This window comes from Microtus oregoni, unplaced genomic scaffold (assembly GCF_018167655.1).
Source record: "Microtus oregoni isolate MIOR12 unplaced genomic scaffold, Mior012 000025F_ref0000491, whole genome shotgun sequence".
Classification (NCBI taxonomy): Eukaryota; Metazoa; Chordata; class Mammalia; order Rodentia; family Cricetidae; genus Microtus; species Microtus oregoni.
Window position 1 is genome coordinate 9,349,112 of NW_024543084.1, and position 26,680 is coordinate 9,375,791.

The following is a 26,680-nucleotide window of genomic DNA, read 5'->3' on the forward strand; positions in this document are numbered from 1 at the left end:
CATGGGGCAGAGTGGTCCTGAGGCTGTCAGAGGGGTGGTGAGAGACATTCATAATAAACAGATACAGTAGCAGCCCACACCGGCAGGGCACTCACATTCCTCAGGTGCTGTCCAGAGAGATGGTCTGTGTGGACCTGTATTCCCCTTCACACCCCAGGAAGGAACTAGCTGGTGTGAGGTGAGCAAGGAAGGAGGAGAGTCCCTCCACTCCTGCTCCTGTGGCCAGTGGATAGCACACCAGGAAGATGGCAGACCTGGGGACAAGGGGCTACACCCTGAGGGAGTAGCAGACTCGCCTATGGTCTTCTCCTAACCAGCAGCCTCTCCCTGGGCTCCCAGGACAGACTGCAATGTGGTTAAGCTGCCCCGACAGGCTCACCACGTTTTTGTCTCACTGGCTTGAGTGGTACCCAGCTCTGTTTCAGTCCTAGAGAGGGCTGGAATGTGCACGGTTGGGAGGAGAGAAAGGCGGGCCAGTAGATGCTTAGAAGTGGGATGCTTAGGATATTCTCAAAGACGGGGAGCTGCTGGGGCCTGCTGCACTTGGTCCCAGGTGCCATGACACTCTTAAGGGCCTGGCTGCTGTTCGTGGCCTTCAACATAGATCTGGCCCAGAAGAATCTGGAAGAGGTGCCAGTGCAGCCCAACTTTGATGCACATAAGGTGAGTGTCAGGGCCAGGCCCAGTCTCCAGTGCTGGGGTAAGGACTGGGTGCAGTGTCGCAGCATGGGTGTGCTTAAGTACCCCGACTTTCCAGGAGCTCTGGGAGACATAGCGACCATTAATTAACAGTGAGAATTGAAGCTGGTGGTCCAAGAGCAGACTCGGAGGCTGTAGAGCCCTGGCTGTGGAAGCAGAGCCAGAGCTGAGATGACAGGTCCCCACTAGGACACGGTGCTCAAAGTGTGTCGGCTCCTGTCTAGCTCTGGGTCTTGGTGTCCAGAATCAGATGTGGGGACTGTACCAGGCTGGGAGGATTGGTGAGAGCAGTTCCAAGTCATGACTCTGGGGAACAGAGCTCAGGCCAGTGATAGGAGGGATGGGAGAGGCGGGGGGCACTAAGAAAGAGGGGGCACTGAGGAAGAGGGGGGCACTGAGGAAAATGGGGGCACTGAGGAAGGGGGCACTGAGGAAAAGGGGGCACTGAGGAAGAGGGGGGCACTGAGAAAGAGGGGACACTGAGGAAGAGGGGCACTGAGGAAGAGGGGGGCACTAAGGAAGAGGGGCACTGAGGAAGAGGGGGGCACTGAGGAAAATGGGGGCACTGAGAAAGAGGGGGCACTGAGGAAGAGGGGCACTGAGGAAGAGGGGCACTGAGGAAGAGGGGCACTGAGGAAGAGGGGCACTGAGGAAGAGGGGCACTGAGGAAGAGGGGCACTGAGGAAGGGGGCACTGAGGAAGAGGGGGCACTGAGGAAGAGGGGCACTGAGGAAGAGGGGCACTGAGGAAGAGGGGGGCACTGAGGAAGAGGGGCACTGAGCAAGGGGACAGAGAAGGAAGGAACACCGGAAGAGAATGGAGACGAATATTTCTAAGCAGAAAGTCACAGCTTGCACTCTGACCAGGGACCCCTAGAAGCTCACTATACTGGGGGGGGGGGTAGGCCAGTATACACCCTGGGCATGGGTGCCCATCTACTGACCAGGCTTATTTTCTGTACACCGGAAGCTCAGAACTCGTCATCTCTCTGGTCCCCATGTCCACACTCCCGCAGGTGGAAGGACGTTGGTTTACCATCCAGCTGGCCACTAGCCACAGGGACCTGGTCTTGCCCACTGACCCCCTGAGACTTTCCCTCCACTCCATTCAGACAAGAGACAGTGGGGATGTGGACTTCGTGCTATTTGAGAAGTGAGTGCCTGCGGTAACTCTTATCTCCTGCCCAGAGCCCTGAGGGGTTAGCACGGGTGGCCAGAGGGACCGTGATACCGTGCCAGACTGAAGGCTATGGCTTGCAAGTACATGCCACAAGGCTTATGAGAAAGAGCAGAAAAGGCACATAGCTGCCAAGCCTGACTGACATGCCCTCCAAGATGTGGTCTAGCCTCCAGCCATGTCTGGTTCTTTAATGTTCAATTATTGTTATTTAAAAGTACTAAAGTCACCTGAGCTTAGTTCATGTATCTTTAATACCAGAATTTGCAAAGTAGAAGCAGGATGACCAGGAGTTTAAGGTCATCCTTAGCTATATAACTAGTCCAAGACCAGAGTGGACCCCACGAAACAGGAGCTTTGTCTGTATAGAACAAGAGCCGTTAGAGACAAACAGGTCAGGACTGTGAGCCCAAGACTCAGCTCTGAGGACAGTCAAGCCTCAGCCTCTTCTGGAAGCCTGGTTTCATCCAGGATGAACAGGGCCATCATCCATCCTCTGTGAGTAGGACCCGTTCCTCTCCTTACAGTGACCAGCACCTGTGGCTACCATCCTCTCTCTCCATCTGTCTAACCCTAATGAAGGCTGCTCCCAAACACTGGGAGCTGAGAACTGGGGACAATTTCAGGGCTCTTCGCCAGGGTCCCCTCCAGTGTTCCTCTGTGCCTGGAGCCAGCCACCCTGTCAAGCAAAACTACATATAAATTTCTTTTCTCTCTAGAGGAGAGGGGGTATGCTCAGGGATCAATGTCACTGTCCATCCAGCGGGGCTCCCAGGCCAGTACCAAGGGACACGTGAGTACTTCCTGGGGAACCAGAGTGCTATGCTGAAGAGGGAGGTACAGCTGGGGGTTACAGATGCCCTTCACAGAGCCCAGCACCCGGAGGAGCTACCAGCTTTGGGCAGGCTACACAATCCTCCCAGTGGTGTCACGGTCTCTGTGGGAAGGTGGGGTACTGGGGACAAAGGCCAGAGGCATTTCACGGTTTTCCACAGTTGAGGGAGGCAGCATGCATGTCCATTTCATCAGCACTGACTACAACAACCTCATTCTTTATGTACGCTTTGAGGACAACGAGGTCACAAACCTGTGGGCACTTCTGGGTAAGTGATGGCTCTCCCCGGCCCTGGCTGCTGTGTCTAGGTCCTTTGGGAGGTGTGGGTCACTCCCTAGTCTGACCAGAGACTTTCTGTCCAGAAGCAGAGTTTCATGATGGCTGTTTGGGGGTGTGGGCAGCTCAAAGCGACACCCAGGCTCTCATCAAACAGGAACCTGCATTCTTTCAGGCAGCTCATTCACTGTAACATGGAGGGTCCTGTTTGTTTTTGGGGTTTCTGTTCCGCCTAGTACCCCACAACTGTTTAGCCCCAAAGAAAATCACACATAGGTCTCCATAAATTATAAGCTGATTGGCCCATTAGCTCTGGCCTCTCACTGGCTAACTCTCACATCCTGATTAACCCATTTTTCTGATCTATGTTAGCTATGTGGCTCAGTACCTTTTTTCAGTGAGGCAGATCACATCTTGCTGCTTAGGTGGTCTGGGCAGGAGTGGGAGGAATCAATTTCCTCCTTCCCAGAATTCTCCTGTTCTCATTACATCATTTCTACTTCCTGTCTGGTTTTCCCGCCTATATTTCCTGCCTGGCCAATCAGCGTTTATTTATAACATGATTGACAGAATACAGACAATTCTCCCACACCAATTCACTCATTACTCATTCACATCCTACTCATGAGCATCAGGTGTCGGATACAGTCTGCTTCTGTCCTGAGATTAGCAGTAGCTTGGTCCTTCCAGGATTCCCAAAAGGAAGCATCAGAGAAGAAGGACATGAGGGGTTGTTAGGCAGCTGTTATATCTTGAAGACTGGAGGCAGGTGGGGTGGGCCACGACCAGGGTCCTGGTGACACTGAAGGTAGCCAAGAGCCTTGAGCTCTAAGAAGGATCAGGGGCCGCAGTCGGGGAGGGGAACACGGGTGTGCAGGCAGGAAGCTGGGGCTCTCTGGGCTCCTCATGTGAAGGACATGGGCCTCATTTGTTTATTAGAGATGCATTAGACTGCTGGAATCAGACCTGTGCCTCCCTCTTTTCCCGTGTTGGGCATAGAACTCATGGCTTCTGCATACCAGGCACACGCTCCTCCTGTTGGTCACAGTGAAGACAGTGAAGGGGCTGTTGTGGTCACTGGGAGAGGGAGGTGCTGGGTCTGGGAGGTAACTGGGGAGGTGGTACTGCTCCCCAACCAACCCCAACATATGCCCTGCAACTCAGGAGACAGCATCAGGCAGCTGAGGGTCGGGATCTCGGTGCCCTGCTGTGAGGTTCTGCTCCCTCCCTGTTTATCCAGGAGAACTGAGAGCTCGGAGACCTTCTCCCTCATTGTCATCTGTCTAATTCCAGCCAGAAGAATGCTTGAGGACCCTACATGGCTGGGGAAATACCTGGTGTTTGTAGAGAAATTCCACCTTCAAAAGGCCCCCATCTTCAACATCGCTGGTAAGAGCTGCCCTCCAGCTGCTCCTCAGCTGTTTAAGGAGGTCCTCTCTTTCTCATCCATCCCATGATGCAATAACAACACAAGAACAGCCTTCATGATGTTGCTGTTCTGGCTAGACCTGTGTTGGATGCTTCCCCTGCCAGGCTTTATGTGGTACCTTGAGTCACAGTGATGAGGGCACTTACAGACTCCATGCCACGGGTGTGGCTCAGAGACAATCCAGAGTAAGGGAGAGGGGCACAGCTAGGAAGAGGACCTGGGTGTGACCCAGATCTCAGGGTCTCCTGACCCCAGCACACAGCCCTTTTGCACCACCACTCGGGATGTCATTTAGTCAATCAACAAGCACACAGCCGTGTCTGTGGAACAAGACAGGCCCAGATCACACCTAAGCAGACAGCAGCAGAGGAGGAGCAAGGCTGCAATGGAGCCATTTGTCAGGAGCAGGGGCTGCAGGGGACTCCTTGCATGTGCAGAGGTCAGGAAGGGTGTCCTCAGAGAAACCTGAGGCTCCCTGGAAGAGAAGACATGCTGAGGATATGCGTGGGGGGGGGGCGGGGAGGGTTAAGCCTCTACCAGAGCACTGACTGATTTGAAAGCAATCAAGTGAAAAACTTAATTCCACCCCTTTTCTTCCTCTCCACAGACCGGTGTCCCCCAGATAGGGCCTAGATGTCGCTTCCCACTTGGGCCCCTTCATCTTTTGCTGTTTCAATCTCCCTTCCTCCTCCTCATCACATTCAACAGCAGAGGAAAAAGGGCTTCCTTCAGCAGTTCCTAGGGGCCTGAAGCCCAGAGCTACCCCTGCCTGTCTGGTCTTCCCCTTCCCCTTTTTCTCTGTGGTAACCGAGTCCCATTGAACACCACAAAGGGATCCCCAAGACTCCCCGCCTGGTCTGTGACTGAAGAAATGTCCAGGAGGCTTAAGAGATACGGACTTGAAAGAAGGTGAGCGAATTTAGGTGTTCTTATAGAAAATGCCCCATTGTGCACAGAAAATCTACTTGGGGGCTGAGGAGTGGCCCAAGGGCTCTTACCCAGCACACTTAAGACCTTACATCCATCCACATTTGATAGCAGCCAAAAAAAAGTAACTCGACTACACAGAGATGTGACATTCCTGTGTAACCTTCAGTGTTTTGGGAAACATGACCCTCACTCTGTAATAAATAAAAGAGACTGGCGAAAGGGAGCAGTTATTTTAATATACTATTCTATAAAAAGGGACTCTATCGTGGAGAAAAGGGGCCAAATGGCATAGCTGGTGTGTTAGTCATTGTCCTATTGCTATGAAAAGACACCATGACCAAGGCAGCTATCATAAAAGAAACCATTTAATTGAGATGAGACTGACATACAGGTTTGGAGGCTTGCTCCATTATCATCATGATGGGAATCAGATGGGCATGACACCTGGCACAGTAGCTGAGCGCTACATCCTAATCCATCCACAAGGAGAGGGAGGCAGGGAGAAGCTGGGCCTGGTGTGGGCTTTTGAAACCTCAAAGCCTAGCCCCAGTGACACACTTCCTCCAACAAGGACACTCCTCCTAATCCTCCAAATTCTCCCAAGCAGTTCCACTCCCTAGTGACAAAGCATTTTCAAATACAAGCCAATGGGGTCACTCTCACGCAGACCACCAAGGCTGTCGTGCTGACTCGGCATGAGACAGCAGTTTGTTTTAGTTTTATTTCTGAGTTTTGCTTGTTTTTAATATGTGTGTGTATGTAAAAGAGAGAGGGGTGGGAAGAAAGAGAGAGAGACAGAGGAGAGAAAAAAAGAGCGAGGGAGAGAGAGAGAGAGAGAGAGAGAGAGAGACCAATACCAAAGAAGACCAGACGAGTTTCGGATCCCCTGGAACTGGAGCTATATTACAGATGGTTGTGAGACCCCCAACATGAATCCTGAGAATCAAACTCAGGTCCTCTACAAAGGCAACAAGTGGTCTTAATCAGTGACCCATCTCTCAAGCCTGAGAGAATGGTTTTTAAAGTCCCTCATCCCTCTTCACCCATAGACGGGCACTCCTGTCACGTGCTTCTGGCACAGCCCACTTCTTCCCAAATTCCCCGTCGTATTGTTCAGGACACAAAATCTTATCTAATGACTATCCTAGGGGTCGAGACTGCCCCCTTTTCTGATTGTGGACTCAGTCACATGGCCGACAGCCTGCAACTTCCCTGCTCTCTGAGACAAGCACCAGCCCCCAGCTGGAAGGGGGAGGGACCAAGAGCTTCCTTTGATCTGTACCTCTCAGGCACTCTAAGCATACTGAAAATGGGCCATATGGATTTATTTCTCACAATATGATGCAGATTTAATAACCCTCGGTTACTCTACACACTAAGCAGCTCAATGTCTGGTTACAAGGACTCCTCCCTGAGGGAGAAGTAAAGATCTACCCGCTCCCCACAAGGTACCAGTGGTACCTAAGTTTAGCCTGGGGAACCTATGTGTTTGTTGACTTACTTACAGAAGTGTGGGTGGCCCCTATGCATCTGCCTCGGAAAGTCTTTATTTACCCAGTGTGGATGGGGGCTTCCCATAGCTTCATAAATGGAGCTCCTCTCGGTTAACTATCTCACCCAACCACTCTAGTGCCTCTAAGACCTGAGGCCTCCTCATACAGTTAGGACAGAATTGGATACAAATTCTTGGAAGGGCCAACTGAATCCTCAAATGTGGATCCAATGACAGCCTTGCCCCCCTTCCTTCTGTGAGGGAATGTCAATAGTCAACAAGCCCAATCGTGTTGGACCCTTGCCAGTAGGAACAGCTGATCTGATGAAGATGGCAGCTGTTTTGTTCAGAGGACCTTATTCTACAACAGGTCTAGGAAGAAATTTTTCCTAAAATACAAAAAGAATCTGAAATTTACATGAAGGCATAAAAAAATTTGAGAAGTTTCAAAAATAAAAGCAGTGCATAGAGCTCCAGCCTTCCACCATAATGTAGAGAGAGGAAGCTGAGAATCACGTGGCATTAGCTCAGGACAAAAGGCCAACAGAACTGGATGAGATACCAAGCCATGAGCCCAACACAGGGATGATGGGAGACCAAACCATGAGCACACAGGGATGATGGAATACCAAGCCATGAGCACACAGGGGATGATGGAAGACCCAGCCATGAGCACACAGGGGTGATGGGAGACCAGGCCATGAGCACACAGGGGTGATGGGAGACCCAGCCATGAGCACACAGGGGATGATGGGAGACCAAGTCATGAGCACACAGGGGATAATGGGAGACCAAGTCATGAGCACACAGGGGATGATGGGAGACCAAGTCATGAGCACACAGGGGTGATGGGAGACCAGGCCATGAGCACACAAGGATGGTTCACCATGGGACTGGAGCAGCCAACAGAGGCAAAATGTGTTCAGCAGACAGAGCCGGGGGAACAAATGCACATGGGGAGAGAAAACTGGTGATCTTAAAGGACATATTATCTTAAAATTACTTTCTTAAAAGAATCCACAAATGTCTATAACATGAATACTAAACTTTGGGAAAAGGTGGTGACTCCAGGATATAAAACTCAGGATAAGAGGGGCACTATCAGAATGTTTGACCCTTGCACACCAAAGGAGGGCATTGCTGACGAAATTGAACTAGGAACTTTCATATGACCTTACTGTTAAGTTTAGTTTCTTACTGAATTTGTTCATCAGAATTTTGGTAACGAGGAACCAAGTACTGGGTGATCTAGACCAGGGCTTCTTAAAATTTTCTGCTTATGACCATTTTTACTTGAGATTTTTTTTTATGAATTTGTAGACAAGATTTTACCTTGTAGCTCTGGCTGACCTAGAACTTGCTATGTAGACCAACTTGGTCTTTAACTCACCGAGATCCACCTGACCTCTGCCTCCTGATCAAAAGCATGTGCCACTATACTTGACTACCAGAGATATTTTTTCCACTAATTCAGGTATACATAGAAAGATAGGTATATGGATAGATAGATAAATACAAATGTATATATATATATATATATATATATATATATATATATATAGTTCCCAAACCAAACATTTGTTGATAACAAATCATAAAGAAAATATGTTAAAGTAATTATTTGGCTCATATAATACCTTTACTATTTTTTAAATTTACTAGTAAATATTAGAGCAAATTTACATACTAATGAGATAGATGCTTGCTAATTTTCACATAAAGTTTAAATCTGGTCTGAATATTTGCTACTGCAAAACAGAGAATCTTCAGCGTTTTTAAGAGTCAGGATTTTAATTTATAAAGGGCTCTGAGAATGCCACTGTATAGTATACAAAAGCAAAAATGTGTTTGGGACCATTTCAGAAGTTAGTGGAAATACATTTAACAACCCAAAATTTATTTAACCCAATTTTTAAAAGAAATTCAAGTTATAAGTCACAGAGCAATTTTAAGGTACATTTCTCAAAAGATATAGCATTTGAATACTTCATGTTAAAAATGTGAAAAAATACAGAAAGTATTTGTTTTCTGAAATTAAAACTATTATGTTTCTTTAAGAGCAGAAAACTGTATGTACTCCAGCCCCACCCACCCCCACCGCGGTTTATAACATACGATGGCTTAGAATCTGAGCTGAGGCATTTCAGGCAGAGTTTACTGGTGTGGTATGGTGGAAGGGCACGCACTGTGCAAAAGTGCGTGTGTGTTCAGTACCAAGGCTGTGGTGGAGTCACATGACAGCGTGGTAAGTGCCCCTTATATCAATCGTGCCCCTTATATCAATCGTGACTTGCTTAAATTTGATTTTCTGGCCCTTGCACCTTCAGAAGTCTTTCACTGTTTCCATTTTTGCAGACTTGGGCATTTAGTTATGAGACCTGACTTGTAAGGACCTGGGGTGTAGGCAACAGGAATTTGCTTTCTGTCCTAGAGGCTGAAGTTTGGGACCAGGTCTGCAAGTCTGGGTTTATCACACCACCCATCCTGGAAGCAGTGGCTCCCTGGTGTCTCAGGACCTAGCTAACCCTGTCTCCCTTGCACTTACTAAGCATTCTTGAGTACGCACAACAGTGCTGCAGGCAGTGTTCACCCCCACCCACCCATCCACCCCACCCCCGTGGCTGACCACAGGCTCCTGAGGGCCCTGCTATCATTTCCTGTCATTCTGGCTTAGCACCCTTACAGAGGAGCTCAGTAAACAGAAAATAAGTCAGGCATAGTGTGGTACTCCTGCTGTAGGAGGCTGAGGCAGGAGGAGGACAAGTTTAGGACCAGATTTGGCAAGTGATGAGAATTTGTTTCAAAAAAAAAAAACCAAACAGGGATTGGAGAGGTGGCTCCTACTTGCTGCTCTTCCAAAGAAACTGAGCTCAGTTCCCAGCACCCATATCAGGTAGCTCACAACTGTCTGGAACTCTAGCTCCTGGGGTACCCAATACCTCTTACCTCTGCTGGCACCTTCACCCACATGCATGTTACCCCCTCCACATATTTAATCAAAAACAAAGTAAAATAGTTTAAACCTCCACCCTCATAAAGCAAAATGCAGCATGGATTTAAAGTGTCTCCCTTGATAAAGTAGTTGCCACACAGATATGAGGCTTTGAGTTTGATCCCTAAAACTCACGTGAAACAGCTGCGCATGGCGGTGCACACTTACAAACCCAGCATGAGGAAGGAGGGGCAGGAGGATTCCTGGGAGTCACTGGCCAGCCAACCTAACCCACTTAGCAAGTCCCAGGGTGAACTCAGAGACTCCGTCTCAAAACACAAAGTGGGTGGACCCTGAATAATGACAGCAAAGGTTGCTCTCTGGCCCTCACATGTGTGCGTGCATACCTGCACATACACAAACATGCATGCACATACATGCACACACAAATTAGCTTAATCCCCCTCTCTGTAACTGCATGTATTGGGCATGCTACCAATTCATCTGGATCCCACCTCATGCTGTGCAGACTGAGACCGTGGGAGGAGGAGCCCGTCTCAATCATCTCAGCCACACACTACACACTTGACAACCGAGCTGATGGACTTTTATTGTTTTTTCTTCTTCTGTAGATTAATGTTAAAGCATTTAATGCTTTATGTGAAAAGAGTTTTATTTGTAAAGTCTTCCTCCATTGAAATAACATATGCTCCATGTCTTGATAACTTCACGTTGCCTACACTGCAGAGCTCACGGCATGATGTGTACAGACATAAAATATCACCTTTTATTCATTCAGTTTCAATCAAATTAGCTGATTCAAAATCGCAAGAAAAAATTAGTTGATTTGGAAAGAGTGTACATTATCAGGCTTCTGAAGTGTGAGTCTTTAAAAAGACATCCTGTGTCTTTAAGGAACTACTGGGGTTTGTTCTTTTTAGCCCATAGACGCTGGCGCATCACAAACTGTCTATGGGATGCTGAGCAATCTTCATGGACCGCACTTGCCGAAGGGTATGGAAGGTGGGGTCCCAGCTGTACTCTGGGGAGAGAAGCTTGGTGGGCTTGTTGAGGAAGAAATATTTGTTGAGGTATTTCTCATAGGTGCTGTTGAGTCCGTTTTCGGCATCCAAAACAATTCCTTTCATGTATTCCTGAGTCAAGTCCAGAACCTTGAGGGGCACTCCGCCTACAATGGTGCCGGCGTAGTAGAAGTCCCCCAGCCCGAAGGGAATGTAGGCTGCGGACGCAGGTCTCCTCTCATAAGGAAGATCCCCTGTCTTCCGGAAATACCACCAAGCATGGAGCTGGGCTACAGACACGCTCAGGGTCTCCACTCCAAACTCACTCTGGAAGACCAGGTTAGCGCTCATGCTGAAGAGGAAGTCCACCTCGTATCTGATGTGGTCTTGGATGTGTTCACCCAGGAGTTTCATGCGCATGAGGTCAAAGTCGTTCCACCATCTCTCCTCACCTATGAGGTGAATTTGAAAGGACTGCCGAGGGCTGTAGTCCATTTCAGGGAGCTGCAGGAACCTATCCACCATGACGTAGAAGATCACCTTATAGCCAGGCATGAAGAACTTACTGGCTGATCGCAAGAATGGGTCCAGGTACTGGTCAGTGAGTCTGGGAACACACGGAAGAAGAAATTATGTTTCTAAACGGATTGGGTGCCCTTGAATGTGCACCCACTAACAAGAATGTACACACCACTAACAAGAGACACGTCCTTGATACTGAAAACTCCAATAGGTCAGGGTAGAGATGTTGGGTCAAGATCCACCAAGCCCATAGTTCTGACAATGGCCATGGAATTTTAGAACTACTGAGTCCGAGCTAAGTGGGGCATTGCTTAAGAACTCTCGAGTGGCCTTATGGACCTAGCCTTGGTACAGGGACTCGTCATAGCACATTCTGCTTGGTAAGCTCAGCAGTAGTGATCTCAAAAGAGGACTTAGAGCTCCTTGGGGGCAAAACATCTATGGATACTGAACCACATTCCCCAAGATAAAGGGGCAGTGCTCCATAGCATCTACCTGCCAACTGCAAACACAACCAAGCCCACGGTGATGTTCTGCTTTCTGTAATATTTCTCAAGGGCCTCTCTGTCGAAGGTGCCTTCCCATATGACTGGAGCCAGCCAGTCCGTGGTGGTGATGACGTCCACACGCATCCTATGGGACACACACAAAAGCAGAAATAAAATTTGACAGTGTGGTTCAACAGTCAAAAACTGACACAAGTCACCATGTCAAAGCCAAAGAAGAGGCGCATGTTGGGTGTCACGGCGACAGTGATGGACACCCAATGCCGGATGTTAGCTAACCCTGAGATGGCACCGACGAGGTGCCAATCAGATGTGGTAAACTCTGGTTCGCTCACGTGACCCTGGCAATGCCTTTCCTCGGGTGAGTGCGAGTTTTCTTCTTGTTCTTCATGTGGGCACACAGCCAGCAAGTGGCTGAGCTGGCAGAACCACAGCGCCCCCAGACAGTCTGGCTTCAGACTTGGCATTCTCCTCTGAAGCCTGGGATTATTTATCTTGAGAGCTAGTTCCAACTTAACCAATTAAAACATAGTAGACAACCCAGAGCCCTGCCATAGTCTTGGTTTTGCCTGAAGGCAGTACTGTAGGCAGGATCCCTGCTTCAGCGCCTGACTTCCTTGTTCTTTTTCTTGTTCTGTGTACCCTGTGGTATTCTAAACACATGGTTCAAGCCATCTGTGTCATCCAACAAGAGTGAGATAGATTGGACTTGCCTTCTGTACGGAGGAAATAGAAGGATTAGAACATGCCAAGAAGGTGAGGCATTTCAAAATTAATGTAAGTCACCATATCAGAAGCTAAAGAAAAGTCACATGTCCAGATCCCTCAACACTGGAAAAACATTACGGAGTCTAACACTTATTCATGATCTTAAAAAGAAACTTCCACAAAAGGATGGGAATGGGGAGAACTGCCCAATATGAAATTTTAAAAAATCTACTTGTCCCATGAATGTGGTGGTGTACATTTTTAATTTTGGGAGGCAGGGAAAAGTGGATCTCTGTGAGTTTGAGGGCAGTTTTGTCTACAGTATGGCATGCTTTCAGGCTAGTCAAGACTACAAAGTGAGACCCTGCCTAAAAAAAAAATCTAAAAATGTCCTACAGCTAACATTAAATAGTGAAAGACTGGCTTCTTCCTCCCTAAGATCAAGAACATGACAAGGATGTCCCTCACACTGCTCTCCAACACAATGGCAGAAACCATGGCCATTGATTAGGGCTGAAGAGATGGCTCAGTGGTTAAGAGCATTGCCTGCTCTTCCAAAGGTCCTGAGTTCAATTCCCAGCAACCACATGGTGGCTTACAACCATCTGTAATGAGATCTGGTGTCCTCTTCTGGCCTGCAGGCAGACATGGAGACAGAACATTGTATACATAATAAATAAATGAATAAATATTAAAAAAGAAAAGGAAATTAAGGCATAAATTGAAAATGAGAAAAACGATACCGACCATAATACATCCGCAATACTTAATCACCTTCCTGCAAAATTCTAAGAAGAAAAATCACCTAGAATTCATAAGTAAATTAGAGGGAATAGATTTTACCAGGTTGGTTCCAAACATTAAGTCCGTGTCTACACACTAATGACACAGAAACACAAAACATGCTTGCTGAGATCCAAGGTCAGTTCCCAGCATCCACATCAGGCTGCTCACAACCTCCTGCAACTCCAGCTCCAGGGTATCCAGCTCCCTCTTTGGCCTCTACAACATCTGCATTCATAGGAACGTACACCTTCCCAGGGTATGTGTGTATGTGTGTGTGTACATATAATTTTAGATATATAGATATATATATTTAAAATGCAGTGCTGTTAATAATGCCTCAATTAAAATGAAACATTGTGGCATGTCACTGTGCAAATAGCAGCCACCTGCCTCAGTGCCACCTCTGGCAGTGACTAACATCTGTCCCTGTATACTGCCTATTGTGAAAATACTGAAAGCTATTCCACCCTATCACGAGACTGCATCTTGTTTGCTCATCGTCAGGGAGGGACAATGAGTTCATTTACCTGCTAGATACACTAGGGATGATGCTCCCATGGGAACTCATAGATGAATTTTCTGTGAGCATGTTTTAATTCTTTTGGGGATGGGTCTCTAGACCCAGTTCCGCCTCAAGGTGGAATCACTGTCCTGTTGCAATTCTCTAACTAGCTAACAAGTGGTTTCGCAATGCCACAATTAAACCTGGCAGTTCAAATTCCTCTAGATCCAAATGCCTTTCATTGTCCAGCTTTCCTTGTCTACCCATCCTCCTCATGTTGTTGGAAGTGAATTGGTAACTCGATGTGGGCTTGATTTGCATTTCCCAATGACTAATGCTGCTAAAGTAGATTCTGTGTCTTTATTGGGTATAAATATATCTTCCTTAGCCAGGCGGTGGTGGTGCATGCCTTTAATCCCAGCACTCGGGAGGCAGAGGCAGGTGGATCTCTGTGAGTTCGAGGACAACCTGGTCTACAAGAGCTAGTTCCAGGACAGGCTCCAAAGCTACAGAGAAACCGTGTCTCAAAAAAACAAAACAAAAAAATTATGATAAAAAATAAACAGTATCTAAAAGGTGTTCACATCACAACTATGGAGGCACAGGTTGAATTGAGAGAGTTTAGCAAGCTGTTTCACCAAGAACAAAAGAGTCAATAAGACGTTGTGCACTGTAAATAAGAAAACAAAGTTGTACAGTTATTAAAGGGAACCAGCGATTTTACACCACATTTTAAATGCCGTGGCGTCCAATCCAAAGACTCTGCTTTAGAAATTTGTCCTGTGGATAAATACGTTATCGGTGCACAAATTCCATTCAGGGTCCTTCACCTTGCTTATGAATGGTCAGCCGAGAAGCAGTTCCCATGGGGAGCTGGCAACAAACTTCTGTAACACAGAGTATGTGATACACACACATGTAATCTCAGAGAACTGTTGATAACATGCTTGCCAACCACCGATCATGACCTGAGTTCAATTCCCGACATCCACATTAAAAAGGGAAAAAAATCAATAGATGTGAGACCAGCAGGAGGCCTGTAAAACCTGATGACCTGAGTTTGATCCCCAGGAGCTACATGGTGGAAGAAGAGATATGGCTACTGCAAACTGTCCCCCGACCTCTGCATGCACACCACAGCACATATGCACATGTGCACAAACACACACACACACAGATAAACAACAGCGATAGGTAAGGTGTCACTGGCCTATAAATCCTAGCCCCTGGGAGGCAAGCAACAGGTGGATCCCTCAAGTTTACTGGCCAGCCCATATAGCCAATCAGTGAACTCAAGGCTCAATGAGCAACCCATCTCACAAACCAAGGTGGAGGGCAGTCAAGGAAGACACCTGAATTCTGGCCTCTACAAACACAAAGGAGAAAGGAACAGAGAGACACACACAGGTGGAGAAGCAGCCAGTTCACCATGGGAGCTGCCCACGCCAATCCTGGGCCGGAGTTCATGTCTAACCTTCCCGCTTCTACAAGGGCAGAGGGTGCTAGGAAGGTCAGTAATTGCCTTTTTCTGTTATATCCAGATGAACCTGAGGGAAATCTGGGCAAGCCTCAGACCTGCCTGCTTCTCACCATCAACTCTTGTTTGCTGAGGTTAAGCCACTAGGGATGGAGTTGTAGATATGTTGTCAAGGTGATACAGTAGCTCATGCGAGTTCAGACACCAGCCGCCTCATGGCCTTACCACCCCTCCCCCACCGTTAGCACCCAGGAACCCCGGGCAAAAAAGGAAGATTTCAGACTGGCTTTCTATCTCCTCACACCAGTATCTAGTGAACACACCCTTGCTCTTCGAAACAGTCCTCTCAGGCACGGCTGTGCCCGAGGAGCAGGAGCAAGAAGCAGCCTCATACCTTCTTCCCTGAAGAAACAGGAAGGTTAACCGTGAACGCAGGCCAAGGCACCAGCTTCCTCCATGGCATTGGGACTTCCTGTGTTGTGGGAGCTCCCCTGGCCTTGTGTCAGAATGATGGAAACAAACTCCTAATTCCAGGTGCCCTGGCAGAGCTATGATTGGTGCTGAAACTGTTGTCTCTGAGCGATGCGTGTCTTTGCTCTTACCTGGGGTTAAACCAGTCTGAGAGCCGAAGTTCATCTTCCTGGAGGTTCCTGGCACAAAGAGCAGCAGGTTACTGCAGCATCTGTTTGCCCAGCCCTCATCAGCCGAACCCACACCAGGCTGTGCTGCTCACTCTCCTCCATCCTCACTGCCTAACCTCAGCTTTCAGGGGCTTCGGGATAGGGACAGGGCAGTGGTAAAGCTCTAGGGACACAGTTTGGGGCCAAGGAAGCAGCTGGGAGACGAGGTATCTCCTGGTCTGGAAGGGGGCAAGCTGGCCTAGGGAACAGATTGCGAGAATTGGGGGAGAGGTCACGAACAGCAGCAGAATGAAGAAAAGGGTACCTTGCTGGGAGGAGGAAAACGTTACTAGAGATTGTAAACTCAAAAGTTATTTCCATGATGTAAAGAGGTCAGGAGGAGTCAATGTATTCACGTTTGATTCTGTGAGACAGGGTCTTACCGTGCAGCCCTGGCTGGCCTAGAACTCACGCTGCAGACCAGGCTGGCCTTGAGCTCACAGAGACCCACCTGCCTCTGCCTCCATAGTGCTGGGATTAAAGGCGTGTCTACTACCCCCAGCTACCTTGATGCTTTGAAGTGCAGGTGTTTTAGCTTTCTATGAGTGACTCCCAGACAAGCACGCTGCAGTGGAGACACCGGCTGTTTAAAAAGCAGTGTAACCTTATGCCAGTGGCTTAACCCAGCCCACCTTCAATGACCTCAAGACGGCCAGATGCCTACAACTGAGCAAAGTCACCCACACTCAGCCTGCCACGTTAGAAAGTAAGAAAGGATTCAGGGGGTTCCTGCATATGGACCAACAGTGGGGAAAAGGTGAAGAGTCGGGGGCAAAACTCCGACTTTTTAGTTGGGGTTTTACTAGTCTGGAAAGACACCATGACCACCGCAACTCTTATGAAGGAGAATGTTTAACTGGGACTGGCTTACAGTTCAGAGGTTTAGTCCATTATTGTCAGGTCGGGAGTATGGCGGCATCCAGGCAGACATGGCACCGGAGAGGTAGCTGAGAGTTCTATATTGGGATCCACAGGCAGCAGGAAGTGACTGAGCCAGTGGCCTGGCTTGAGCATCTGAGACCTCAAAGCTGCCCACTAGTGGTGCACCTCCTCCAAAAAAGCCACAGCTTCAATAATGCCACTCCCTATGGGCCTGTGGGGCTATTTGCACGCAAACCACTGCACTCTTATTAGTTTAATCACCTGCCTGGCGGCTTCCAGTGTACCACCCGTGGTGTTCTATGTCAGAGCTGACCCGAGCTCTGATGTGTTCTGACATGGCCTTGCACAGATAGCCCATCACCAAATCGAGAGCCTCCCAAGACAGACTGTCAAAATTTCATGGCACAAGTGGGGAATTTACCAAAAACCATCAAGTTGGTGTTGCTGGAGCAATGGCTCAGTGGTTAAGAGTGCTTGGTCTTCTAGACCTGAGCTTAGTTCTCAGAACCCGTGTCAGGTGGCTCACAATTGTCTGTGACTCCTGGGCATCCATGGCCAGAGCTACAGGCACCTGCACACATCCACATGCAATCTCACACACATGCAATCACACACACATGCAATCACACCCACATGCACTTAGCTAAAGATAATTTTTTAAAAATTAAGAAAAACCGTGTTACAGTGTGTTAATCCTGTTGATTTCTAGACTTAGGGTTAAAGAGTGGCCCGACGTAAATAAAGAACCTGATCCCCACAGAGACACTCCAGTTGTGAATGTCAGACCCTGGTCTTGGGGAGACTCACTTGTGCTAAGCTAATAAGCCAGCGATGACCCTGAGCTTCTGGTCTGTCAGTTTCTTCTCAGCAGGAGTGCTCCAACCAAAGCTATACACAGCCAGTTTCTTTAGATCCAGCCAGGATCGCATTTCCAGTTTATTCCAGCCAGGATCGCATTTCCAGTTTATTACACTCCAACAAAACCGCACCCGACACCTATTGACCCTGTAGGTGGGCTCTCTGAACAGGAGAGTTCAGGGGCTGGGAACCACATGGGCTAGACTAAAACCACCCTCAAATGGATAACCCTCTCCTCCTTGATCCCCAAGTTCCCTCTGGGTGGTATTGTCCCTGTTTGAAAAAGACAACCTGCTGGGAGGTTTTTCCTCACACAGTCCTATCCCAAGAGTCCCCCAGTAAATACTGCCACCTCATGCGCTGTCTCTTCAGAAACCTTGTAACACACACACACACACACACACACACACACACACACACACAGTGGTATACCCATACACACACACACAGATTCACATACACACTACATATCTCCTACTGACTCACATCGGGAGACTGGTTTCTTTTTCTGTATCCAGGCTCTGTCACCATCAGACCCTCTGTGACTGACAGTTTTGCCCTCGGGTTCACACAGTGAAGAGTGGCACCCTGAGAGGGCTCCTTTTCTGAGGAGAGGGTTTGCCAGAGAAAATACAGGACACCACAGAATGTGAGCTTGAGAAACACAGTGGATGAAGGCTGGAGAGGTGGCTGCTCTCCTAAGGATCCAGGCTCCATTCCCAGCACCCATTCCGGTTCCAGGAGACCTGAGGCCCTCTTCTCGCCTCTTCTGGGTCTGGGCACACACGCAATATACAAATGTGCACATGGGCAAAACACATAAAATAAAACTAAATAAAAGATAAGCAGTGATATGTTAAATGTCTCCATTTCTGTTATTTTATGGGATGGATGTCTGTGAACATGATCTGCAGATCAGGTGTGACTGTCCAGCTTCTGTTTCTGTCCCTAAATACATCAGCTCTGCCAATACACACATAGTACATATACAAATACAGCAACCTGATTCAAAATAAAAGAGGCAAAGAAATCAAATGCCCATTTTATCCTAAAAGATGTACAGACAGAGACCAAACATACTTGGGGGCAGGGAGCAGATTTAATTTTTTAAAGTATTCTTTCATGATAGGACTGTCTTCCTTCCTTCCTTTCTTTTTTCTTTTTTTTTCCTTTTCTTTCTTTCTTTCTTTTTTTTTTTTTTTTTTTGAGACAGGCTCTTGTCAGGTGGTGGTGGCACTCACCTTTAGTCTCAGCATTCAGGAAGCAGAAGCAAGCAGATCTTTATGAGGGCAGCCTGGTCTACAGAGCTACTTCTAGGACAGTCAAGGCTACATGAAGACACCCTGTCTCAACACGGGGTGAAAGAGTTGAGAGTAAGAGGGAGAGGGGGAGGGAGAGAGAGAGAGTCATTATGCATCCCTGACTAGCCTGGAACTTTGCCTCCAGAGTTCTGGGACTAAAGATGTGCTCCTCTATGCTTAGCTATGACTGCTTTTCCTGTGGCGCTCAGAAACTTAAAGATCCAGGAAGAGGCATAGAGGAGAGAGGAGTTAAAGTTGCTGGGGAGAGATGTAGGCAGGTTAACAGATGTTACTCTAGCAGGTCGATTTTCGCCTTGTTTATATAAGACACAAATTTACCATCTTTAATTGCAACACCTGGAAAGTAGAGGCAGGAGGATCTCCGTGAGTTTGAGGCTAGCCTGGTCTACAAAATGAGTTCCAGGACAATCAGAGATGTTACACAGAGAAACACTGTCTCAAAAACAAACAAGCAAAATAAAACAAAAACCAAGCTCCCCCAAAGACACAAATTTGGAACTTAGAGGTGGTTTGTATTGATGTAATTATAGCTCAGGTCTGGCCCAGCGGCTGAGCACTTGCCTGAAAATGCTCCAGGTCCTGGTTCTATCCCCAGTACCACAAAACCAGTAATAACTGAGCACTCCCCTCCACCCAACTCCATTTTCATGACATTGCCACGTAACACATGAAATTCCACAGTGTATGAAATAACCCCTGTGGGCAGGTCTGCTGCTTGCCAGCATCCGGAATGGAGCCTGGGACAAGAAACTCAACAAATGTCCATCTGGCGTCTGAAAATGAAAGAATTAAAATGTGCACGGTGTCCCCCAGAGAGGAAGTAGCTTCTGGGTCACTCGTGTGTTGATGGCATCTTTAAGGGATGAGAGTAACCCCCTTGGCCTTCCTGCAGGCTGTGGTTCATCAGTATTTACCTGAATAAGACCTTAGCCATCAGCAGCAGGAAGAGGCAGAAAAGCAACATTAGCAGCCTCTTCTTGGCTTTCATTCCTTCCTGGGGGAGGGAGGAAAAGGAGCGGGTTAAACAGACCCACTGCATCCCAGCACCCCCAACGGTGGGTTAGTGTCTGCACACATTTGGACACTAACTCAACAGCTCCTCCTAGAATAGCCAGTGAAGGGGATTGTGGTCATCTCTATTCTGCCTGACGGGCCTTTGGAGTGATCCTAAAGATCTGGAATGTGCTGATTTGCCTTGTGTTCCCTGGAGAAGCCAGTCGATCTGTGCATGTGTGTGTGTACATGTATGTGAGTGTACATGTATGTGTTGTGCACATGTATGTGTGTGCGTGCGTGTGTGCATGTGTGCACATGTGTGCACGCACATGTATGGATGGATTACATGCGTGTGTGCGCACACATATGTGTGTGTGCATGTGTGTGTTGTTGCTGTGCACAGAGACTATGTTGAGTATCTTTAATTGCTCTCCACCTTACTTTTTGAGGCAGGATTTCTCTGAATCTGAGCTTCTCATTTCACCTACGCCAGCTAGCCAGAAAGCTCTGGAATCCACCTGTTTCAGGCCCCTGAGTGCTGGGACTTTGGCCATGTGCCACAGCCTGCTTTTACACGAGTACCAGGAATCGAACTCAGGTTCTCCTGTTTGTGCAGCAACCACTTCTCTCCAGCCTACAAGTCCATTTTGTTCCCGTGAAATGACTGTCATGAATCCCTATCATGTGTTTGTGACAACGAGGTGGGATCGTGACAATGAGGTCATCCGAAACCAACAAATTTGGCCCTCAAAGTTGGCTTTGTCATTTCTTCCCTAGCAGGCATGGTGAGACAGACGACCTGGGGCCATTTACACAGAGACCGTAAAGAAGGTCAGTGGCCACATTATGGGCAGGATCTGAATCTGAGCTCCGGTTGGCATGGCACCTAGGTTGGAGGTTTCCCTTGGGTCTGTTTGAACACTGTGTTCAGCACGCTGTACGGCAGTGTGCCAGCATGCAGTAGACTCAGTCAGTAAGCTCCTGAGGCAGGGGTTGGGGGAGGGTGGGTCTGGCCCTGCGTTAACTGGGCTCTGAGTGCACAGAACACAGCAGCTTTGTGAGGCAAGCACAGCATGAGAACACAGAAGGCTAAGGGTCTCCTTTGTCATCTTCCATTGCTTGTTCACTGAAGTGATGACTGTCTGGGTTTGTAGTCCAGATGTAGAAACTCATGAAACAAACGTATAAAATAAGTTCACCTATCTCTCTTGCCCTTTGTCTCATGGCTGCTGGGAAACGGGACATCACAGGTGGCTCACATCCTGACTCTACTGCATTTCTGAGCATTACCCTGCTCAGAAATACCCTTGTGGTTTGAAAATTGACATCTTTAAGTTCACTACTATTGGGACTACATGGACAAGTGAGCTGTGGTCCATCTAGCTAGCTGCTCTGTCCCCAGCTGCTTCCTAGCGATCTCTTGAGACATTGGCAACAAGCTCAGAGGCCAGGGTCAGAGGAGGCTGCCTACACACAATGTTTTGTGTTGTTTACTGGAACAGGATCTCATTCTGTTGCCCAGACTGGCCTTGAACTCACAACAATCTTCCTGTCTCATCCTTTCAAATGCTGGGATGTGCACCATCAAGTCCGGCTCCCAGGCACGACTATCCAAAGTCCCAACACTTCAAAGGCCCCTTACCTTGAATCAGGGTGGTGTTAGAAGACAGCCAAAACGTCCTCTGAGGACCAGTGTTTCCCACGGAGTATATTTCTAGGACTTGGCCGTGTGGAGTACCTGGTTGCATCCACTGCTTTTGTGGTGTGTGGATCTTCTGTTAATGGTGATGTCATCAGCATCACAATGGCACCTGGCTGGTTCTCTTCATGACCAGACAACATGACTTGGTCCCGGTGAAAATATGAAAGGATTTCTTGGAATATTCTGCAGCTTTTGCTTCTTCTGTTGTGGCATTTCTTCTAAGGACAGATACCTCCTGGTAGAGAGGTTCAGGGTGGCATGTGTGCTGTGTGTCTTGAATGACAGAGAGGTGCCCTCCCTGTCCTGCTGGAGACATTATCAATGAATCTAAAGAGTGAAGCCCTTCTTATACTTCCTCAGACTCTTGTTTGTGTATTCCTTGCCTGCTGAGAGAAGCACAGGGTTTCATTTTAGACACCCTACGAACCCACTATCACTAGACAGCTGTGTGATTATAACATAACCCTGTATTTGTTTGTTCGTTCTACCCTTGAAGAATAAGGAAACCCAGTGCAGTAGTTTGGATGTAATTGGCCTCCACAAGCTCACAGGGAGTGGCGCTATTCGGAGGTGTGGCTTTGTTAGAGTAGGTATGGCCTTGCTGGAGAAAGTGTGTCACCGAGGGGGGTGGGCTTTAAAGTTTCCTACATTCCAGATACTGCCCAGTGTCAGACTAGTTCCTGTAGCCTTCTGATCAAGATGGAGCCAGTACCATGTCTGCCTGCATGCTGCCATGCTCCCCACCATGATGATAATGGACTGAACCTCTGAAATTGTAAGCAAGCCATCCCAATTAAATGCTTTCCTTATAAGAGTTGCCATGGTCATGGTGTCTCTTCACAGCAATGGAAATCCTAACTAAGACACCCAAAGTGTGACTTAAGGAATTTAAACACATCCTTAGGCTCCAGTCAGCATCCAAAAGAAAAAGATGAGAAGAAAAGCTGGATGGTGGTAGTGCCTGCCTTTAGTTCCAGCACTTAGGTGGCAGAGGTAAGCAGATCTCTGTGAGTTCAAAGCCAGCCTCATCTACAGAGCTAGTTCTAGGACAGCCAGGGCTACACAGAGAACCCATGTCTGGGAGAAAAAAATAGTTACACCCTCCTGAGTCAGCACTCAGAATGGTAGAGAGTTCCTAGCAGGAAAGAATTCTGGGAAGGAAAGGTACTATATTCTAAGGTGGCCCGCATTCCTAGGGGTGGACCCCTGAGCCAGGTCCCTGACCTGCCCACTAAATCAAACCTGGATGAAGGAAGCCAGAGTGTGTCTCCACCTAGAGGTGGATTCCTTTCTTCACAATTGAGTCTGTTGTGTCTGAAACCAGCAAACAGGTGAACTCTGGAGCCCACCTCCATCCTCAGGAAGGTGGGCACATCCATGCCAGTCTGTCTGATCCTCTCTTCCCTCCACCTGGACGGCTGAGACACACACCTTCCTACACAGGCGGCTCTCCCCAGGTCCCCAGCCACCGCAATGCCTAAGCTCCATTGGCCCAGGTCCAGCTGCTTCCCACAGCCAGCAGCGCTGATGTCTTACTGTCAGGAGTCCCTGTCAATTTCGACTTACTGTTACCTGCTGCTGAAGGACTGTGTTCACCAAACTCAGTCTGGAATTTTGTCCACGAGGCAGTATATTCTAAGGGTAGAAACAGCTGTGGTAGCCATAGGGGCCTTAGGAGGTGGGGTGATCAGATTACCTTATTCATTAGCATGCAGCTCCATGGCTCAACCCTGGGGGCCTTTTAGCTGTTTCTCAGCTATGACTCTGTGTTGCCCAGGCTGGCGTCAAACTTGCGATGTAACAGAGAATGACTTTGAACTTCTGATTCTCCAGTGCCTCCCAGGTGCTGGGATTACAGGATTTTTCGCAACCCTACCTCCCCCCACACACCGTGTAGATGGGATAGGACCCAGGCAAGCGCTCTACCAACTGAGCTATGCCCCAGACTCCCAGTGACTTTGTTTTCCTTCAAGTTTGTCATCTTAAGCTGCCTCAGCTGAACGCAAACTCCTAAATGTAAGAGATTCTCCCACTTTGTTGTTTTTTAGGTTTTGGGGTTTTTTTTTTTTTTCGAGACAAGGTTTCTCGGTAGCTTTGGAGCCTGTCCTGGCACTAGATCTTGCAGATCAGGCTGGCCTCAAACTTATAGAGATCCACCTGTCTCTGCCTCCCAAGTGCTGGGATTAAAGGCATATGCCACCACTGCCCGGCGATTCTCCCACTTTAATCTCCCAAGTAGCTGGAATAATAATCAAAACACTGTCCCTAGTCTAGAATAAAAATACACACACTTTATTATTATTATTATTATTATTAATTCATATAATGCATCCCAACTGCTGCAGCCTCCCCTTCCTCCATTCCTCCTAGTCACTCCCCCACCTCCCCTCTCCCTCAGATCCGTTGCTCCTCCATCTTCAGAAAAGAGGAGGCCTCCCAGGGATATCAACTGAGCCTGGCAAAGCAAGATGCAATAATACTAGGCACAAACCCTCATATCAGGCTGATGAGGTAACTCAGTAGCAGGAAAAGAGCCCCAAGAGCAGGCCAAAGAGTCAGAGACATTACCACTCCCACTGGCAGGAGTCCCACAAGAAAACACAAGCTAAACAACCAGAATGTATATGCAGAGGACCTAGCACAGACTTCGTGGTAGCCGCTTCAGTCTCTGTGAGCCCCTATGAGCCCTGCTTAGTTGATTTTGTGGGTTGTGTTCTCTTGGTGTCTTCAACCTTTCTGGCTACTATAATCCTTCCTTCCCCTCTTCTCCAGGATTCCTGACCTTTTACCTAGTGTTTGGCTATGGGTCTCTGCATCTGCTCCCATCAGCTTCTGGAGAAAGCCTCTCTGGTGACAATTGGGCTGGGCACTAATCTATGAGCATAGCAGAGTATCATTAGGAATCACTTCGTTGGTTTGTTTTGCCCTAGGTCTCTGAGTCATCCAGCTTTTGGTTCCTGGCTTTCCAGGTGGTGTTGGGCATGGGGCTCCCTCTTGTGGCATGGGCCTCAAGTTAGACGAGTCATTGGATGGCCACTGCCACAAGTTCTGAGCCACCATTGCACCTGCTCATCTTGCTGGCAGGATAGGTTGTAGGTTGAAAGCTTTGTGTCTGGGTTGATGTGGTGATCCCAATGCTGCAAGTCCTGCCTGATTACAGAAGGTGGCTTCTCCAGGCTTCATTTCCTCCATTGCTAGGAGTCCTCGCTAGGGTGACCCTCAGGTTCCAGGGAGTTTCCACTGTACTAGGTTCCCACATCACCCCCTAAGCCCCCCAATTCTAGTCATCTCTCCCTTACTCTCTCCCTCCGTCTCTCCCTCCCTTGCCTGATCCCTCTTCTTCCCACCTATCCCAAGTCCACCCACATAATCTCTTTCCCCTTCCCAGAGGGATCCCTGCGTCCCCCTCCCCCAGAGCCCTCCTGGTTACTTAGCCTCTCTGGGTCTGTGGATGGTAGTGTGATTATTCTTTACTCAACAGACAATATCCACTTATAAGTGGGTACATACCATATTTATCTTCCTGGGTCTGAGTTGCCTCACTCAGCATGCTTTTTTCTAGTTCTATCCATTTTCTGATATCTTCTTCAATTTCTTTCTTCAAAGGCTTGAAGTTTTTGTCATACAAGTCTTGGTTAGAGTTACCCAAAGATACTTTGTATTATTTGTGCTGTTATGAGGTGTTGTTTCCTTGATTTCTCTCTTGGTCCCTTTGTCATTTACATATAGGAGGAATACTTTTTTTTTTAGTTAATCTTGTATCCAACCACTTGACTCAAGGTGTTTATCAGCTGTAGGGATTCCCTGGGAGAATTTTGGGGGTTGATTATGTATACTATCGTTCATCTGCAAATTACAATACTTTAGAAAGAAAGAATTTTCCCAATTTGTAATCCTTTGATCTCCTTTAGTTGTCTTATTGCTCTAGCTAGAGCTTTAAGTACTATACTGAACAGATATGGAGAGAGTGGACAGTCTTGTCTTGTTCCTGGTTTTAGAGGAATTGTGATTTTCTCTCCATTTAATTTGATGTTGGCTAAATGCTTGCTGTATATTCCTTTAGTCTGCTCCGGTATGCCACTTAATATCCCTAATCCCTCCAAGACTTTTACCATAAAGGGGTGCTGGATTTTATCAAAGGCTTTTTCAGCATCTAATGAGTTGATCATGTGTTTTTTTTTTCTTTCAGTTAGTTTTTATGGTGGGTTATATTGACGGATTTTCATAGTTTGAACCATCCCTGCATCTCCAGGATGAAGCCTACTTGATCATGGTGGATGATAGTTTTGATGTATTCTTAGATTCGGTTTGCAGTATTTTTGTTGAGTAATTTTGTATTTATGTTCATAAGTGACATTGTTCTATAATTCTCTTTCTTTTTGAATCTTTGTGTGATTCGAGTATCAGGGTGACTGTGGCCCATTAAAATAAATTTGGCAAAGTTCCTTCTTTTTCTGTTTTGGAAATTAATTTGAGGAGTATTAGTAAGAATTCTTTAAAAGTTCAGTTGAATTTTGCACTGAAACTGTCTAGCTCTGGCCTTTTTTGGCTGGGAGACTTTAAATGACTTCTACTATTTATTTTTCTTAGGTGTTATAGGTCTGTTTAAGTTGTTTATGAGATCTTGATTTAACTTAGGTAAGTGGTACCTATCGATAAAACTATCCATTTCTTTTAGATTTTCCAATTCTGTGGCGTACAGGTTTTTAAAATTTGACCTGATGATTCCTTGGATTTCCCCAGTGTCCCCCTTTTTGTTTCTGATTTTGTTAATTTGGATATTCTCTCTCCGTCTTCTAGTTAGTTTGGACGAGGGTTTGTCTTATTGATTTTCTCAAAGAATCAACTCTTCATTTCTTTGATTCTTTATATTGTTCTCTTCGTTTCTATTTTATTGATTTCAGCCCTCAGGTTACTTCCTGCCATCTGGATATCTCTCTCTCTCTCT

General features: G+C 47.5%; 2 protein-coding genes across 5 annotated transcripts; one reads left to right on the forward strand and one right to left on the reverse strand.

Moving 5' to 3' along the window:
- The first annotated feature begins 558 nt into the window (after positions 1-558).
- On the forward strand, positions 559-5,048 carry LOC121462930 (lipocalin Can f 6.0101). Its single transcript, XM_041674908.1, has 6 exons — positions 559-663; positions 1,715-1,851; positions 2,595-2,668; positions 2,871-2,978; positions 4,280-4,375; positions 5,023-5,048. Exons 1-6 carry the CDS (start codon positions 559-561, stop codon positions 5,046-5,048), a joined length of 546 nt encoding a protein of 181 aa, XP_041530842.1.
- Positions 5,049-10,367: 5,319 nt separating this feature from the next.
- Positions 10,368-25,315, reverse strand: Glt6d1 (glycosyltransferase 6 domain containing 1). Of its 4 annotated transcripts, XM_041675003.1 has the most exons (6): positions 25,243-25,315; positions 21,673-22,118; positions 19,949-20,028; positions 15,895-15,942; positions 11,809-11,946; positions 10,368-11,398 (listed from the first exon to the last, which is right to left on the reverse strand). In XM_041675003.1, the coding sequence occupies exons 3-6, from the start codon at positions 20,020-20,022 to the stop codon at positions 10,729-10,731; spliced, it is 930 nt and encodes a 309-aa protein (XP_041530937.1). In that variant the 5' UTR covers positions 20,023-20,028; positions 21,673-22,118; positions 25,243-25,315; the 3' UTR covers positions 10,368-10,728. The 4 variants fall into 4 exon arrangements, with proteins under 4 accessions (XP_041530937.1, XP_041530936.1, XP_041530938.1 ...); XM_041675002.1 differs by lacking the exon at positions 25,243-25,315 and having other exon boundaries at positions 21,673-22,207; XM_041675004.1 differs by lacking the exons at positions 15,895-15,942; positions 25,243-25,315 and having other exon boundaries at positions 21,673-22,207.
- Between the last annotated feature and the right edge of the window lie 1,365 nt (positions 25,316-26,680).